Raw genomic sequence first — 15874 nt, forward strand, 5'->3', positions numbered from 1 at the left:
TTCATATTTTGACTTCATTAATCAGTATACCGCAGCAAGTTAAACTGTTTTGATATAGATCTCCGATATTTATCATTTGCGATGACACTATCGAGAACAGATGTGAGACCAACTTTTAACGAAGGGTAAAATAATTTATTTCTGTATAATTTAGGGACAATTTTGATTTTTTTCATTTATCTACAAGGGTAAGTTTAAGTTAATATGAAAACATAAAAAATAAACCTAGGGGCTTTTATGTCATTTCACTAGATATTAAACAAACACTTTTGTGTAGTAGAGTCCAGACAAAAGGCAAATATATATTATATATCAGTTTTTTATTATTTAATTTTTTATCTTTTCACTTTATTTTGTGTTTTCATTGTGCCATTAATGGAGGGAAGCTCAACTTTACAAACTCCAAAAACACAAATTTACTAGTGAAAATCAAATATCAGTACTAATCTCAAACCCCCCTTTTTTTTTCTTTTACTTCTGGCGCCAATTGTTCACCAAACCCTTTTCAAAACAATTTTTTTTCTTTTGATTTGAACTTCATTCTTGATTTTTCCCCTTTTGTAGTACTGAAAAAAATGATGGAAATGGAAGACAAAGAGAGTACAGAATCTGGGTCACTCGGTGTTAATTCGGAGTATGACTCACCACCACCACCACCGCCACCACCAGTCGCGGCAGCAGCAGCAGCAGCAAATGGGAGTTTCAACAGTGGGGGTGGTGGGGTAGTGCTATCCCAAGTGATGAATATGAGTGTAGGAATGGGAGGAGCAACTGGGGGTGGAGGAGTAGGAGTGGTGGGTAGTGGGGTTAATGGGGTAGTAGGTAGTGGTGGTGAGAAAAAGAAGAGAGGAAGACCAAGAAAGTATGATGCTGATGGGAATTTAACACCTCAATATATAAAAGCAGCTGCTGCAGCTGCTGCTAAAGCAGCTGCAATAGCAGCTGGTGGCAGCGGCGGTGGTGTCGTCGGCGGAGCTGTCACTTCACCTGGTGGTGTTACTGGTGGAGTGACATCACCGCCGACTGGTTTTACTATAACGTCGCCACCACTTTCTTCCGGCTATTCTTCCTCTAAAAGAGGACGTGGAAGACCTACTGGTGCTGGTAACTTGCAATTAATTGCTTCTTTAGGTAAATCTTAAAACCAAAAAAAATAATCTGTTTAGCTCTGTGTTTTTGGGGGTTTATAGAGATTTTCTCAAAGATCTGTTAAAAAAAAATTGGGGTAGTGATTAACTTCACGTAGTCAACCAATTGACCTACTAAAATTCCTCGAAAAGAAATTTTTCCTTATGTTTGTGTTTTTGTTACATTATTTTCTGACTTTTGGGGTTTTTTTTTTTTTTTTTTTTTAATTGTGTTGTTGATTAGAAGGAGAAGAACCCTAGATTTTTTTTGTTTGGGGGGTAAATCTAAAATGAGCAGGCAAAAAGATCCAATATTTGGTTTTGTTTGGTTTAGTTTGTTTTACCTAATGCCTTTTTCCTGATGTTGAGTGTTTGCTTTCTGGTCTATGAAGGTGAACTGTTTGCACATACAGCTGGAGGAGATTTTATGCCACATGTGGTTACTGTTCATACTGGAGAGGTAAATTTTTCATACTTTGTTTTCTCTGTTTTTCAGATCTGAGATGTTTGGTTACTTATGAAATTTTGTGAATTTTGTACTCTGGTGTGTTATGTAGGATGTGGCAGGAAAGGTTTATTCTTTTGTGCAGAAGGGTTCAAGAGGGATCTGTGTTCTGTCTGCAAATGGTGCTGTTTCGAATGTTACCATTCGTCAGCCTGGTTCTTCTGGAGGTCTCTTGACATATGAGGCATGTTTCTTCTTTTTCATTCCTTTTTGTATTTTGTACTTCGTAGTTTTGATTTGTTTGTCTATTTTTGATTTGCTGGAGAGTTTTAGAAAGTAAAGATATGTAGAATTTACCAAAGTGTTCTTTAATCTTTAGTGTTAAACATGCGATCTGAATGTAAAGAGACATTCTTTTTGAAACGCTAAAAAAGAAAGTAAAACTAAAAAAATGAAACAGAGGGAGTACTTTTTTAAGATTGCATCAGCTTTTACTGGATTTTAGATACCTGGGGTTCTTCTGTTATTGTTGTTGCCCTACCTCAACCACCCCACCTGAAAAAAACAAAGAAAAAATAATTGGAAAATCATCATGATCAAGAATCTAATGATTTGGAGGATGGATTATCTGCAGGATATGGTTTCCCCCCTTTCCTTTTCTGTTTGATATAGTATATGTCCTAAATATCCCATATGTTTTAGCTTTGGTAGGCGGAGTTAATAGGTACCAGTCTTGCTGGGAGATTGCAGGCATATGGTAGAACAGTTTAGGTGCATGCGAGTTGGTCTAAACACAACTGTTATAACTATGAGCTGGTGAAGATTCGTTGCCTGTTGGTACTTGGTGGCTTGTCCATTATCTGTTCTAGAAAAGTTGTATTAGTGGTAAGAGCACAACATGTGATGTGTGGGTTAGGTGCATGTTGTGAGTTTGAAAGTTTGGTGTTTTAGTGTGGAAGGGCAGAGAGGCAGGCCGATTATCCTTGAAAAAAAAACTTCCTCAAAAAGTTGTATTACTACCATTTATAGGAAATTTGACTAAATCACTCCCTCAGCGTACTTGCTAATCTTGATTTAGTGTTGAAGATTAGCTTATTATTATAAATAATCTACTCCAAAGTTGGTACTAAAATGCTTTGTAGAAGAGTGATAACTAGTTAACTACTGTCCGAATCAGTGTATTAATGGAACTCTGGTTGAAGCCTGAATCTCATGTTGCTTTTACATTGTTGAACTTTCAAAGTAGCAAAGTTTACCAGGGAGTTCCTGTGCTTATTGATGAAAGCACAATAATGACGGGGAAGTTCAACTCTGCTATTTGCATGTGCAACGAATCTTTAACTGATAACCGTCACTTCTCTTATTTGTTCTAGTAATTTATTTCAAATGGGATTGACTAATTTACTTTGTATGAGTTCAACTCTCCTGTCTAGACTGTTTCTGTGTTCATTCTGTAGGACTTTGCTTCTGCTGAATATATTATTTCCTTGCTTTCGGTAGTTGTGTTCAATTGTTGTTCTTGTTTTACAACAACAGTTTTGACTTTGACCCATCGTAGTGTACTTCAAATTTAGATGACAAAACAAAGATCACCAGAATTGTCGTAAGCACCCAAACTTTTGCTCAGCTTAGGATCATTTAACGTTTGGAAGGCTTAGGATCAAATAGAGTTGACATTACATGACTGGATGAAAATGGTTATCAGATGCGCTGTAATCGTCTCACTTGGATGAGGCTGTTTCAGTTTTTTTCTTTTTTGAGAAATCAATGCTCCCTAATTCTTTTCAGCAAGAAAAATGTTGTTGCAGTCTAGAAAGGAAAAGTAGGCCTGTTTTTTTAAATTTTTTTTTCCATGAATGCCTAACCGATATGCTTGCTACTATAATTATATAGCCTTAGAATCTCACTCTCCATCTTTTTATGAGATCAGCTTTCATGTGCTTTTATTTGAATTGTTTTGTCGTCGTATGAGAAAACTGGAGTTTATCACCTTCCATGTCCTGAAAATTCATATTACTCTGACAATGCAGGGCCGCTTTGAGATCTTAGCGTTAACTGGGTCATACACTGTTTCTGATAACGGTGGCATGAAAAGTAGGTCCGGTGGATTAAGTGTGTCACTGGCTGGCCCAGATGGGCGTGTTATTGGTGGTGGTATTGGTGGTTCACTTACGGCTGCAAGCCCCATCCAAGTAAGTCCTGTTATGTGTTTATTATATAATACAAAATTACAAGTACCTGAGAGCTCTGCCTTCTGTTTGGTTCCCTATCCAAGTAAGTCCTAGTTAACCAAATTTATAATGTAACATGTCGTACAACTTATTAAAAGAAAAAGAAGAACCAACTCAAAATCGCATTTGATAGATCCTAAAGCCTGCTAAGACTAATGATGCTGGTAGTTGGAAATTCGGAACGAAATTGTTTGACATAGTATTCAACTTTCTCTGTAAGTCTACATCCATTGCTTAACCGAAGAACACAACAAATCTGACTATCCTTGACAGAAGATGATTGTCCTCTTCATGAGCTAAGTTGATTATGTTGGTGAATCAGAAAATGATGGAACTTGTATTATCTGCATAGTCCTCTACGATTCAAGTTCGATTAACAGAAGATAGAGATCCATAGGCCAAATATCCTCTCTGATTTAAGTTGATGCCGTGTATACCTCATTCACAGCCAACATCGTTACTTGTTAGCATACTTCTTGAACGCAATTTCTTCTTATATTTGCTAGATGGTGGTTGGAAGTTTCATGCCAAACGCTTTTAAAACGCACAACAAAAGGAAGCATCATCAGATCGAACCAAGAATGCCTCCGGTCATCCACAGCTCTCCAGACCCTGTTTCAATGATAAGACCTGTATCACAAGCACCGCCGGTGAGCAACATGACTCTAACTCAGACATCTCAAATACCAATCCACAACCACGGGGAAGCCGACAACAGCACGAGCAACAAAGATATGCCGAACACCTCTACAGACACCTCTGACTGTAATGGATCTGAACCAACATTCGAGCAGAGATCATATCCCGATATTAACGTGTCTATACCTATGGAGTAAGCTCGACGTATTGGACCAAAACTTGACTATAGTTCTTTTCTGCTTAGCTGATTCCTTGTTTTGCTCTTCTGTGCTGATCGTAATTTTGAGGAATCATTAGGACTGCCTTATTTAGAGACTTTTGAAGTGTTATGCTGACATGACTAGAAAGAGGGCTAATATATCTTTTGTTTTTCTGGTTGTTGTAATGTTTTTATACAGATCTTTGTTCTTTACTTCTTTCAAGGATATGATATGATAATTTAGGAAGAGATGTTGTATGTCTCATTCATGTCAGTATGAAGTGAAAGGACACTGATTCATTTATGTTGACAATATGTTGTTTTTTTGGCCACTTTTATGTTGACAATATGTATGCAGTGGGGTCAATAACCATGAGTTCCTATGCACTAGATCTTGTAGCACTTATCAACGGGGTCATATCAATTATTGACACTACTAAATTCACTTTTCAAATACAAATTTGGGATTCGGTTTAGGATCATGGGATCCTTTTCTATCATATTGGAAAGGAATGGGTGTAGCACAAAAGGTAAATAATCGCCCCATAGATCCTATATGAAGAAGAAATCACACCATGAAAGAGATTCAATATTTGTCCAAAAATGGTACTTCGAACTTAGAACAAGCATGAAGAGACTAGATAAGATCTTTGATCATAATAGTTACAAATCGTTAAGGCATTTATATTATATCAGGGTGTTTCTATCGTGGAACCACCACCACCATAATATATCTAGTAAAATTTTACAGAGTAGGATTTGAGTAAAATAGAGCGTAACAAATCTTACCCCTACCTTATAGAGGTAGAAAAACTGTTTTGTAACGACCCCCAACTCAACTATAGCAAATCAATATAGTAATGAAAAGAAAAACAACAGTAAATAAAACATGACAACTAATAATAAAAGCAGTAAAAAACATTCAAGCAAGTTTCTATCATGGATATTGTAGTAAACATAGTACTTAATTATCATTGACATTGTGAAAATAGGTAATTAAAACATTAACATAATATATAGTTATACTAAACTTAAGAATCTTCTTTCTTTATGCCAGCAAAACGAACAATAATCATAGCATAGTAATTCCAATCAGGATGAGAAGATGTTATAGCAGGTTGTCCAATCAAAGAATGTTCTTTAACATACGTTGGAACATCATCTGCATCAGCAAGACCACCTAGAAACTTCTGGAAATTACCCTTAGGACCTACATCAACAAATCATATCAAACTTAATATATACACCGACAATGAAAAAAAGAAAAAATTACGTAAATACACAACTTATTTTATCATATTTTCTAAAAAATTTTATGATTTGGAAAAATTACAAAAATTCATACTCTTTCCTATTCTCGGATTCATCACTTTACGCGATGTATCGATCAGATACAATACTTTACACGGTGTATCAGGACATCGGAACATCACTTTACACGATCACTTATGCGATGTATCATAATGTTTTGGAGTGTATCCGAATTCCACCAAATTTAAGGAATTTTTGTAATTTGAAAAAAAATAGGGATAAAATGTAATCAATTCTTAACACTATGAGATTTATATAATACTTCCAAAAAAGAAAGTACATTGAATGATCGACTATGGTTATATGACCTAATAGTACAATAATTCCGTTGTACGATTAAGGGTATGTTTTCCTGATTATTAAAAACTCGATTTCTAAATAAAATGTTTTCCAGGGCGTATTTAAATATTTTTTGAAAATATTTTTTTGCCATTATACTAAACACACCCTTAATGTATAAGACTATTTGTTACCAAGAAATGTGTCTTTGCCATTTCCAACTTTGAATACAGGAGGGAAAACTGCAGTATTAGGCTGCAAATTAAATAAAACAACAAATATAAATTAGTCTCAATAAAAGGATTGCTTCTACATAATATAATATGTACTGAGTTTAAATAATATATATCGTCAGTATAAATAAATTACGAAAACCTTACAGGATTTATTAGAGCAGTGTGAGGCTCATCATCAATCATAAGTGTGTTGGATTGTGAAAATTTTCCACCACGACAAGGAAGAAGATTATACTTGTTTTCCCATATTTTTTTTCATTTGCTTCAAGAATATGGGCTTCTCTTTTTTCTCCAAGCACTTAAATCCACTATCAATACATTTTTCTTGATCCTACAAAAAAATAAAATTTGATTTGTCAGTCTTTTTATTAAAAATATATTAAAAAGGTTAGATAAAACTTATCGAATTAACTTCTCATTGATGTATTATTATCATTCGATTATGATTAGTCTAAACAAACACGTCAAATTTGTTATACGATTCAACATCTCAGAAAAAAAGAGTAAGAACGATCGGTTGAAATATTTCGAAAACGTTATCAACAATTATTTCATCACCTTTGCTAAAGCTTCGAATGAGACTTAATATCAGAAATGTCGTAACGATATGATTAGAAAGTCATTCAAAACCTGATAGAAACAACTCAAGAGTTTATTGATGAAGCTGTAGGGGCAGAACTTTTGGCCTTTTCATTTTTGTCAAACAGTTGACTACTGACAGTTAACCTTATTAATGATACTTTAAAATTCTATTTATTTAATACTAAAAATAGTGTAAAAGATATAAAACTTTTTAAATTTATTAAAATAAATAAATAGATTATAACATTTATTTTTGATACAAGAACTAGTAAAATGAAACCAAGTATATGATAATTAATGTATGATCTCATAGCCTATTAAATATTAATGAATCATCCATATAGATGTTACGACTCAAAATGAGTCATTAGTTACACCTACACTTAACCTCCTAGATGGATAATCAACGATACAAATCTCAACTTATAAAATATGACATTAACACGGAAGCTCAATTTATGAGAGTAAGAAATAATAAAACCACTAAAATTTATTAGATACGTGTTTCCAAAATCTAAAAGTCATACTTCAACCCCCCTTCTCTTACGAAATAAGTAAGAGAGACTTTCTACCCTGCTTTTCTTTTCTTAAAAAATGGCGAACCTGCTTCAAAGCCCCAGAAAACCCCCCCTACTCTCTTTCTATAAAAAAAAAGACCTTTCCCCTTTCCTTACAGTCAAGTGGCCCAAGGGCCCCTTCCATTGCTGTCATTTTTTATGTACTTTTTCCTCCAACGAACGCTTTAAAGGCGCCCTTATTTATTTTCAGGGAACCGTTCCGTCTTATTGCGACGACCAAGCCTAAGACACGGTCGAGTGGATCAACTGCTTTAGCAGCTGGGCACTTCACTCTTCACTGCAGAGCATCCAACTAATATTCCACCGCGTCCTTTCTTAAAATACTAAGTCTGAAAAAATCATACACCATAAAAAATATATAACATAATGTGTCCGAAAGTTAAGGATATATAACATAATGTGTCCGAGCTAGAACGAATAGCTCAACCTGCAATCCGATGTACTGGAGACTGACTAGAGCTGAGTTCAAGTCGAAGTCGATGGAACACTCGTCGTACTCCACAAAATAAAACAAAGAAAAATACAAGTATGATCAGTACAGGACAACATGTACTGAATATGTGTCATCGATCGATTCAAAATATAAATCAATATGTATAAAGTAATAGCGAGAAATAAACCATAGCACTTAACAAATGACAACCAACAAGATCAAGAGACAAAATAATAAACAACTACATAACCAATCAACAAAATTAAGATCACACATCCTTTGGGAAATGAGTTATTAGAGATTGGGTAGCATTAAATCATTTTAATTTGTTTTCCTTTAATATTACCGGTCAAAACATGACATCCGATCCAATAATATCGTATCGGATTATGACACCCGATCCAAATATCCCATGTTGAAATGTGACACCCGATCCAAATATACAATGTCGGAACACAACACCCGATCCAAATATACAGTATCAGAATGTGACACCCGATCCAAATATACAGTGTCGAAATGTGACATCCAATCCAAATATACGGTGTCGGAACGTGACACCCAATCTAAATATTATTAATTTATCATTCAATATTATTACTTTCCACTTTATTAATAATAATTCCTCAAGGCTTCTTTATTCAGGCCACTTTTGATTTTCAGACTAATCACAACCAAACGAGCTTAATCTGAGTAATCAAATCCATAATCAAGGCAACAAAAGTCGAGAGATTCCGAGGGCCGAGTCACGTACAATCTTAGCATAGTAATCCCAATCAATATGAGAATTGAAATTGTTATCACATTGAAACATTGAAACATCATCAACATCAACTAGTTCCTCCAAAAAACCACACCATTTCTGTAATGACCTTGAGAGTTATTTTTTTAAAATTTGTGTGAAATTACCATTTTACCCTTATCATTAGTTTCCTAGAGTATTATTTGATTGGTTTGTTTAGTTGAAAGTGTCAAAATCTTAATGGTTTGTAAATTGTGCAAATTCTTGAGTTTTATAGAGTTAAGAGGTGAAAAAGTGATTTTTGGGACCAACCAGAGCTACGGGTATCGGAACTGAATTTTATCAATTCTAGCAACTCCGAAATGTGGAAATTGATCTAGGAGAGTTTACGAAATTAGTTTTGGAGTTGTAACGAAGATTTGAGGTCTTGAGTTGGGAATTTAAGGAATTTTAGGCCAAGATTTGACTTTGGTCAACTTTTGGAGTTTCGATACTCGGAATGGAATTCCGACGACTCCGTTAGATTCGAGGGATGGTTTTTGGTCTAGAAGAAGTATTGTCTGAATTTTTAGAGGTCCCGAGCCCATTTTGATATTTTGAAGGCCTAAGTTGATTTAGTTGCGACTTTTTGAGTTTCGGGTCAAGGAGACCTCGAATTCATATTTTTATGATTCCATCAGCTCCGTAATGTCCACATTAGGCTAGTAGCATTGTCGGCATGACTATCGAGACAATCGATACGAGTTTGGGGTCATTTGGCGCTTTTGACTTTGAAAGTTAGCCTATGGTTGACTTTGGTCAACATTCTTGGAAAACGCACTCGGATGAAAATTCTGATAGCGCGGTTAGTTTCAGAATATCGAGTTTGGTCTAGAACGACCCTTCGTTTGCTTTCCGAAGTTTCCAGTCTAATTCCGAGGCCGATTGTGGAATTTGCCTTAAAATGATACCTTGATGTGAGATTCACTTTTTATTAAAATGATTTCGTATGATAATTTTAAATGCGCCATTGAGTACGGAATATCAAATTTAGTGGGGTAGCATATCTGGTTTATTTTTATCGGGTTCCGAACGAATTCCGAGGGTCCGTTCGGAGACTTTAAATAATGCAAAACCAGAAAAATCTGGTGCAAAAGTGCAGATTTTGCACCAGATTTTTCAGACTTTTCTCTCAACTTTGAACCCTCATTTCTTGAGCATTTCAAGTCCAAATCTAGTGATTCAAGAGTCTATCTTCAAGAAATTTTCGCGAGGAATCCATTGGTGAGCTCGGAATCTTGATTAGAAGCTTCGTTTTAGGTAAGATTTAATGTTTTAGATGCTGCCTCGACCATTTTTGGATTCAGATTTTTGTAAACTTTGAAAGATGATTTCTTGGTCATCTTAGATCCGAATTCAGTGATTCAAAGCTTTAAATTGTGTAGTTTTTCCATAGGAATACAGTGGTGTAATCATAAAGTGATGGAGACGATTTCTTTTAGGTAAGATTCGCGTTATAGCAGCTGCCCTTTTTATTTTCGGATTAGATTTTTGATGAACTTTGAGATTTGATATCTTGAGCATTTTGGGTCCGTTTCCAGTGATTCTTGAGGCTACATTGCTGAGTTTTTCGTAAGGATCGTTGTGGTGTGATCAGTTTTAGCTGTAGAGGCTTCATTTCTGATAAATCGTTGTTCAAAGTTGCTGTCTTTTGCCATTTTCGTAATGAAATTGTGGTGATTTTTAAAAAATTGTATTTTCATGATTTGGAATTCGATTCTTGCTCGATTTTAATGGAATTTTCAGCCAAGAATCCTACTCGATGTGTAGAACATAATTTTCAAATAAAATTCCAGATTTGACCCTTTTCAAAAATAAATATTTTTTTTGGACAATTTTACCCCCGATTTCGAAACCTATCAATATGGGTGTCATTGGACTTCTTGTGATGTGTATATTTCATTGTTGATAGTGGATTGTCATTCCGGGCGCTGAATTCGAGAGTTTCTTGTCCGATGGAGGTATTCGGATGCGGTTTCGGCAATTGAGGTAGGTTTGATTATTCTTCTTTGAGACTGAAATAGGGCAATTAGTCATTCATATGTTATAGACTTTGGGATGGAGTTGTAGTATGGGTTGAGAATGTTATATATATTATGATATCCGTGTGGAGGCTTATTTATTAATGTGTTGCCGTGACGGGGTTTATTTGTATTACATAGCCCGTGTGGGGGTCTTATTTGTTATCTTATTTGCTTTGAGAGCATGTGAATTATGATTTGCCTAAGAGAGAGGCTTGAGTATATTATTTGACTTGTGATGCCGCCTGAGAGATTGAGTTGGGATTTTTGAGCATACTTGAGTATTGAAATATTGTTGAGAAAGGGGTGAATATTTAAATGAAAGTGTGTTCTTCCCGTTACTATTTATTGAGGGTAAATATCATGTGTAGGTTAAGTTTTGAGAACTTTGAACCTTATACCACATGCGAGTTGATTATTACTTCCATGCATATGTGTTTTGATGCATTCATCCTCATTCATCATATCATGAAACATGGGAAGTTGAGAAATATGGAAATTCTTTTTGAGAAAGAAAATGAAACACCTTTAAACCTTTGTATCTTGAGTCCCTGATCGAGGCAGTTTTCCGGCAGGATAGTGGATGCATTGTGATCCCAACCTTTGTATCTTGAGTCCCTGACCGAGGCAGTTTTCTGGCAGGGTAGTGGATGCATTGTGATCCTAACCTTTGTATCTTGAGTCCCTGACCGAGACAGTTTTCCGGCAGGGTAGTAAATGCATTGTGATCCCTTGACCACGAGGAGGTGGCAAGGATAATGAGATATTGTGATTGAGGTATATGATCTGCGAGACCCCCATGGGTCTTGCTTGGTAGCACAGCTCGGCAGGTGTATACGACAGGCTGTGCGATAGTCTTGATTCCACCGTACCACCACATCATTACATCATCATATTGCATTGCATTGCATTGATATCTGTGCTGCTTGAATTATCTGATTAATTGTGATTATGAGCTGTTATTATGAGTTTACTTTACTCGCGCCAATATATATATAAACTGGCGGCACCGATGCCGAAGTGGGAATTTTCTGTATGCAGGTGGAAGCGTTCCTTAGTTTATTTCATAGGTTTGATTAATTCCTTATACTCAGTCAGCTAAAACCTACTGAGTACATGTGAATTGTACTCACCCCTACTTCTGTGACCCTTTTTGATGCAGATACTAGTCGGGGTACCTCATGTGGCAGTTAATATTCTAGCGGATTGTGTATTCTCAGATTAGTGGTGAGGTCCCGGAATTCGGATCGACACTAGTCTGTCTTTATTTTTCAGTCTTTTGTATCATTCAGAGACTTATGTTGTATCTTCAGATTCAAACCTTGTATTAGATGCTCTTTATACTTATGACACCAGGTTTTGGGATATTTTCTTCATTGTTTTTCTTTTCACTTAAATCATGACATGATTTTCCCTTTAGGAGTCTTGTATGAGTTTTATTTTTAGGCTTACACATCAGGTTGGGTTTTGGGATGTGTGCCATCATGACTTCGATTTTTGAGTCGTGACAATTTCACCATTAGCATCTACGAAAAATATACAAACGATTCAACATGTAAATTCATAAGTCAATATCACCTGGTGCACTATCTTGACCATTCTTACTAGTAAAAGAATGAAATTCAATTAGCCATGAGTATCAAAGACAAGTTTGTTACCTAGAAATGTCACTCCTATGTTTAACTTTATAAGCAGGAGGAAATACAGCAGTAACAGGCTGCAAATCAAACAAGAATAAACAATAATTAGCATCACTAATCATCTTGTTAATTATTAAAATTAATGCAAATTAATAAAAAACTCACAGGGTTTAGTAGAGCAACATGGGGTTAATTATCAATCAAAAGTGTGTTAGATTCTGAAAATCTTCCACCATAATAATTATTTTCCCATATTTTCTTCAATTTCTTCAAAAATTTTGGCTTATAAAGGTTCTCCAGAGTTGGAAAACCACTATCAATACATTTTTCTTGATCCTAAAAATAAAAATTAGAAAATTTCAAGGATAATCCAATTTTTATTTAATTAACAAAATAGATTAAATTAAAAATTCACCTACCTATACAAATACCATTTTTTTTCGAAGGCCAGCAATAATGTTGTCTATCTAAAATAAGATCAACGTTTCGACTTCATAAACTGATCACAGTAATGTCTCTTGAATACTTTTTTGGTAAACAAAACAAGAAAATTAATTATAATTAATAGAAATATCAATATAAAGTAAAAATTAAATGCTACTAGCAAGGGTAGAACACAAAAGCAAATTTTGCAACAACTTAACCACTATACAAAATTTTAACTTGTGTTAATAAGTGTCAATACTTGTATATATATTTATTAAACCAAATTTTTATCTATATATATAATATAATTTTTCAAAAAAGGTTGGTAGAAGGATAGCTCCGGCCATGGAATTTTGGAGAAAATCATGTTAGAAATTTCATCCAAAAATGATATATACAGTACACAATCCAAATTTAATTAGGCTGCTATTATAGACCACTCGAAGGTTTTATTAACCTAACACAGTTAATTTTTACTCCAAATTAGCCTAGATTCCAAAGCATATGTCTAACATCTAATTTAAATAATTAAAAAAAATATCCTCCTTTCGTTTCTTTTGGGAAAAAAAGACTAGTGCTCGATGACAAATCATAAAAGAGGAAATTCAAAACTTATTCCATATCAAATATAAAAATGCGCACAAACATGCACACACAAACCTAAAAAATTGCCATGAGAAAGGTCCGAAGTGTATCTCCAGACCGCAGACTCCCTAAGCTAGTGGGATTTAAGTATGAATTGAAATTCCTTTGGTCCTTTCCGTATGTGCTTGATTACATTGTGATGTCTGTTACATGCAGAAGTTTTCCTAAATTCATTTACCTCGACAAGGATCAACTCCTTCTATGCCCAGAAAAAGGTAAGAAAGTCGAAGAAGGTGTAGTCAAGAAGACAAGTGATAGCTAAGCGAGAATGTTTGCGATTTCTTTTTTGTATTGAGATCTTAGAATGCTATGCAACCGATCGACTAGCAAACCACCAAGACTAAGCACGAGGAGTTTCTTTCTGGACCCAAGGTTCAATTTATCCAAAGGAAGGTCCAATTCTAATTTTCCACTAACAGTTTCATCTTCATGATCACTATCATCATTATCAGAATTAACCAAAAGGTTTTTCAACTTCAAGTTGGAAATTTTGTGCGCCATTGTTGAATTTTGAAGAAATAAAAAGACTTTAGTGATAATTTGGAGAAAAATAAACCTTGGTGATTCTATATTTATAGTGGTATTATGGTTTATTAATTAAATAAAAAGAGAAAAAATTAAACCTTTCAAATTCTGTAATTAAATGAAGGTGCCTTTCCAATTTTCAAGGAGCAAGAGTTTATCAAGGGGTCGGATGACTTTATTTCACTCTTCCTTCTCAAATTATCTGTGTTTTTTTTTTCTTTTGCATGTTTTCTTACAAAAATACTTGTCCACTATTAATTTTATACAATTTCTAAGAAATTATAAATAGAAGAATAATTTTATCAAATCACCTTTTGAATATAATAAATACAATACCTTAAAAATATAATAGAAAAATGACTACTAATTAATAATCATAATAAATTAAAAACTAAATTAAAATTATGTTTTGATTTCCTAAATTATACAAATATTATTAGACATTTATTTTTAATATAATAGACAAATAACGATGAATAGAGGATTATTATTCACAAGGGATTTTAACTATTTTAGCATTTGTTATGATTCCATTTTGTGAGATTTTTCATTAGGTATATTATTGTTATTATATTCTTTGTTGAGATATAATCTGTATTTATTGAATATTTTCTATTTATATTTTTACAACTCCATAATTGAAGAATTTAGTAATAGTATTCAAAAATAATTACCACTAAAGTAAACTAGGAAAATAACAATTAATTTTATCTCAAATTTTTAAAATAATCAAAAAAAATTAAAAATAATTGAGGCTACTGTTTTATGAACATAAACGTTTCGATAAAAATCTAAACGTTTCCAGAAAAATCTAAACAGAACCTTCTAGCTTTTCCAGCACCTTCTAAATCCTAATCGAACCCAATATTATAAATACCCAATTTAACCATCTTCATCTTCATCTTCATCTTCATACACAAAGACTCTGTAAGTCACCAAAAACTTTATCAATCAACAAAAAAAAAAAATGAAGCCAGTAACGATCAAAACAGAGTGCAGAGCAAACGAAGAAGGACGAAAGCACGTTGAAAAACTCGAAATCGATACAAAAAACGTCGATACAGTTAAGTATGTCGAAAAAAAATTGATGGAGAAAGGGGTGAAGAGATTGGAGCGGCATCCGGCGGATGGGTTGCCGTTAAAGCATGATCCAAAAAAGGGGCACGGAGGAAAATACACGTGGGAAGGACCCGATAAGGAAGCAGATAATGAATTGGATCCAGTGCCTCCAGCGTTGGATGAGAAGGATCCGAATTATGTGGATGAAGAAGAAACCAAGGAAGAAATGGATGTAATTGAAGTAGCGAAATTGGCAGGAAAAGGTGTTGCTAGAATAGATGTTGATCCTAATTTGAAAGTTAATTAATGATAATTGAATGTTGTGATTTGAAAAAAAAATAAAAATTTGTGTGATTTGGGTTGTTAATTACTTGTATTTAGTATGTAAAGATGATCTTGTGATGCAATAATAAGTGCAGGTTTTAGACTAAAATTTCATAACAAGGGTTGATTAGCTTAACCTATTTTAAACGTTTATAGGTTGAAAACGGTTTATAACTTTAAAAAAATAAGTTGGGTAGTTCGATTTTTTTGGCTTTAGCTTATAACTTGTTTTAAATAAGCTAAATCAAATAAATTTAATTATTTTTTGGGATAATTTTAAATATATATAATAAATATAGTTATATTTTATTTATATAAAAAATAGCCAAAATTATAGGAAATATATAATGATTACATAATATAGAGTATTTATACATGAATTATATTTTAAAA

The 15874-nt window shown here is 34.0% G+C and overlaps 2 protein-coding genes across 2 annotated transcripts; both read left to right on the plus strand.

Annotated features, from left to right (window-relative positions):
* Positions 1–347: 347 nt before the first annotated feature.
* LOC129882087 (AT-hook motif nuclear-localized protein 7-like) lies at positions 348–4973 on the plus strand. Its single transcript, XM_055956235.1, has 5 exons — positions 348–1131; positions 1520–1587; positions 1685–1816; positions 3603–3764; positions 4310–4973. The coding sequence occupies exons 1-5, from the start codon at positions 576–578 to the stop codon at positions 4637–4639; spliced, it is 1248 nt and encodes a 415-aa protein (XP_055812210.1). The 5' UTR covers positions 348–575; the 3' UTR covers positions 4640–4973.
* Positions 4974–14883: 9910 nt separating this feature from the next.
* Positions 14884–15600, plus strand: LOC129881408 (uncharacterized). The gene has a single exon (XM_055955617.1). The coding sequence runs from the start codon at positions 15066–15068 to the stop codon at positions 15462–15464; it is 399 nt and encodes a 132-aa protein (XP_055811592.1). The 5' UTR covers positions 14884–15065; the 3' UTR covers positions 15465–15600.
* Positions 15601–15874: the final 274 nt, after the last annotated feature.

This window comes from Solanum dulcamara, chromosome 3, assembly GCF_947179165.1.
Source record: "Solanum dulcamara chromosome 3, daSolDulc1.2, whole genome shotgun sequence".
Lineage (NCBI taxonomy): Eukaryota > Viridiplantae > Streptophyta > Magnoliopsida > Solanales > Solanaceae > Solanum > Solanum dulcamara.

Excerpts from the sequence above, each read along its gene's own strand:
- LOC129882087 (XM_055956235.1), top strand. The coding sequence starts at position 576 with ATGATGGAAATGGAAGACAAAGAGAGTACAGAATCTGGGTCACTCGGT. Across the intron at positions 1,132-1,519 it reads GCAATTAATTGCTTCTTTAG|GTGAACTGTTTGCACATACA; the intron begins GTAAATCTTAAA and ends TGGTCTATGAAG. Across the intron at positions 1,817-3,602 it reads GAGGTCTCTTGACATATGAG|GGCCGCTTTGAGATCTTAGC; the intron begins GCATGTTTCTTC and ends CTGACAATGCAG.
- LOC129881408 (XM_055955617.1), top strand. The coding sequence starts at position 15,066 with ATGAAGCCAGTAACGATCAAAACAGAGTGCAGAGCAAACGAAGAAGGA.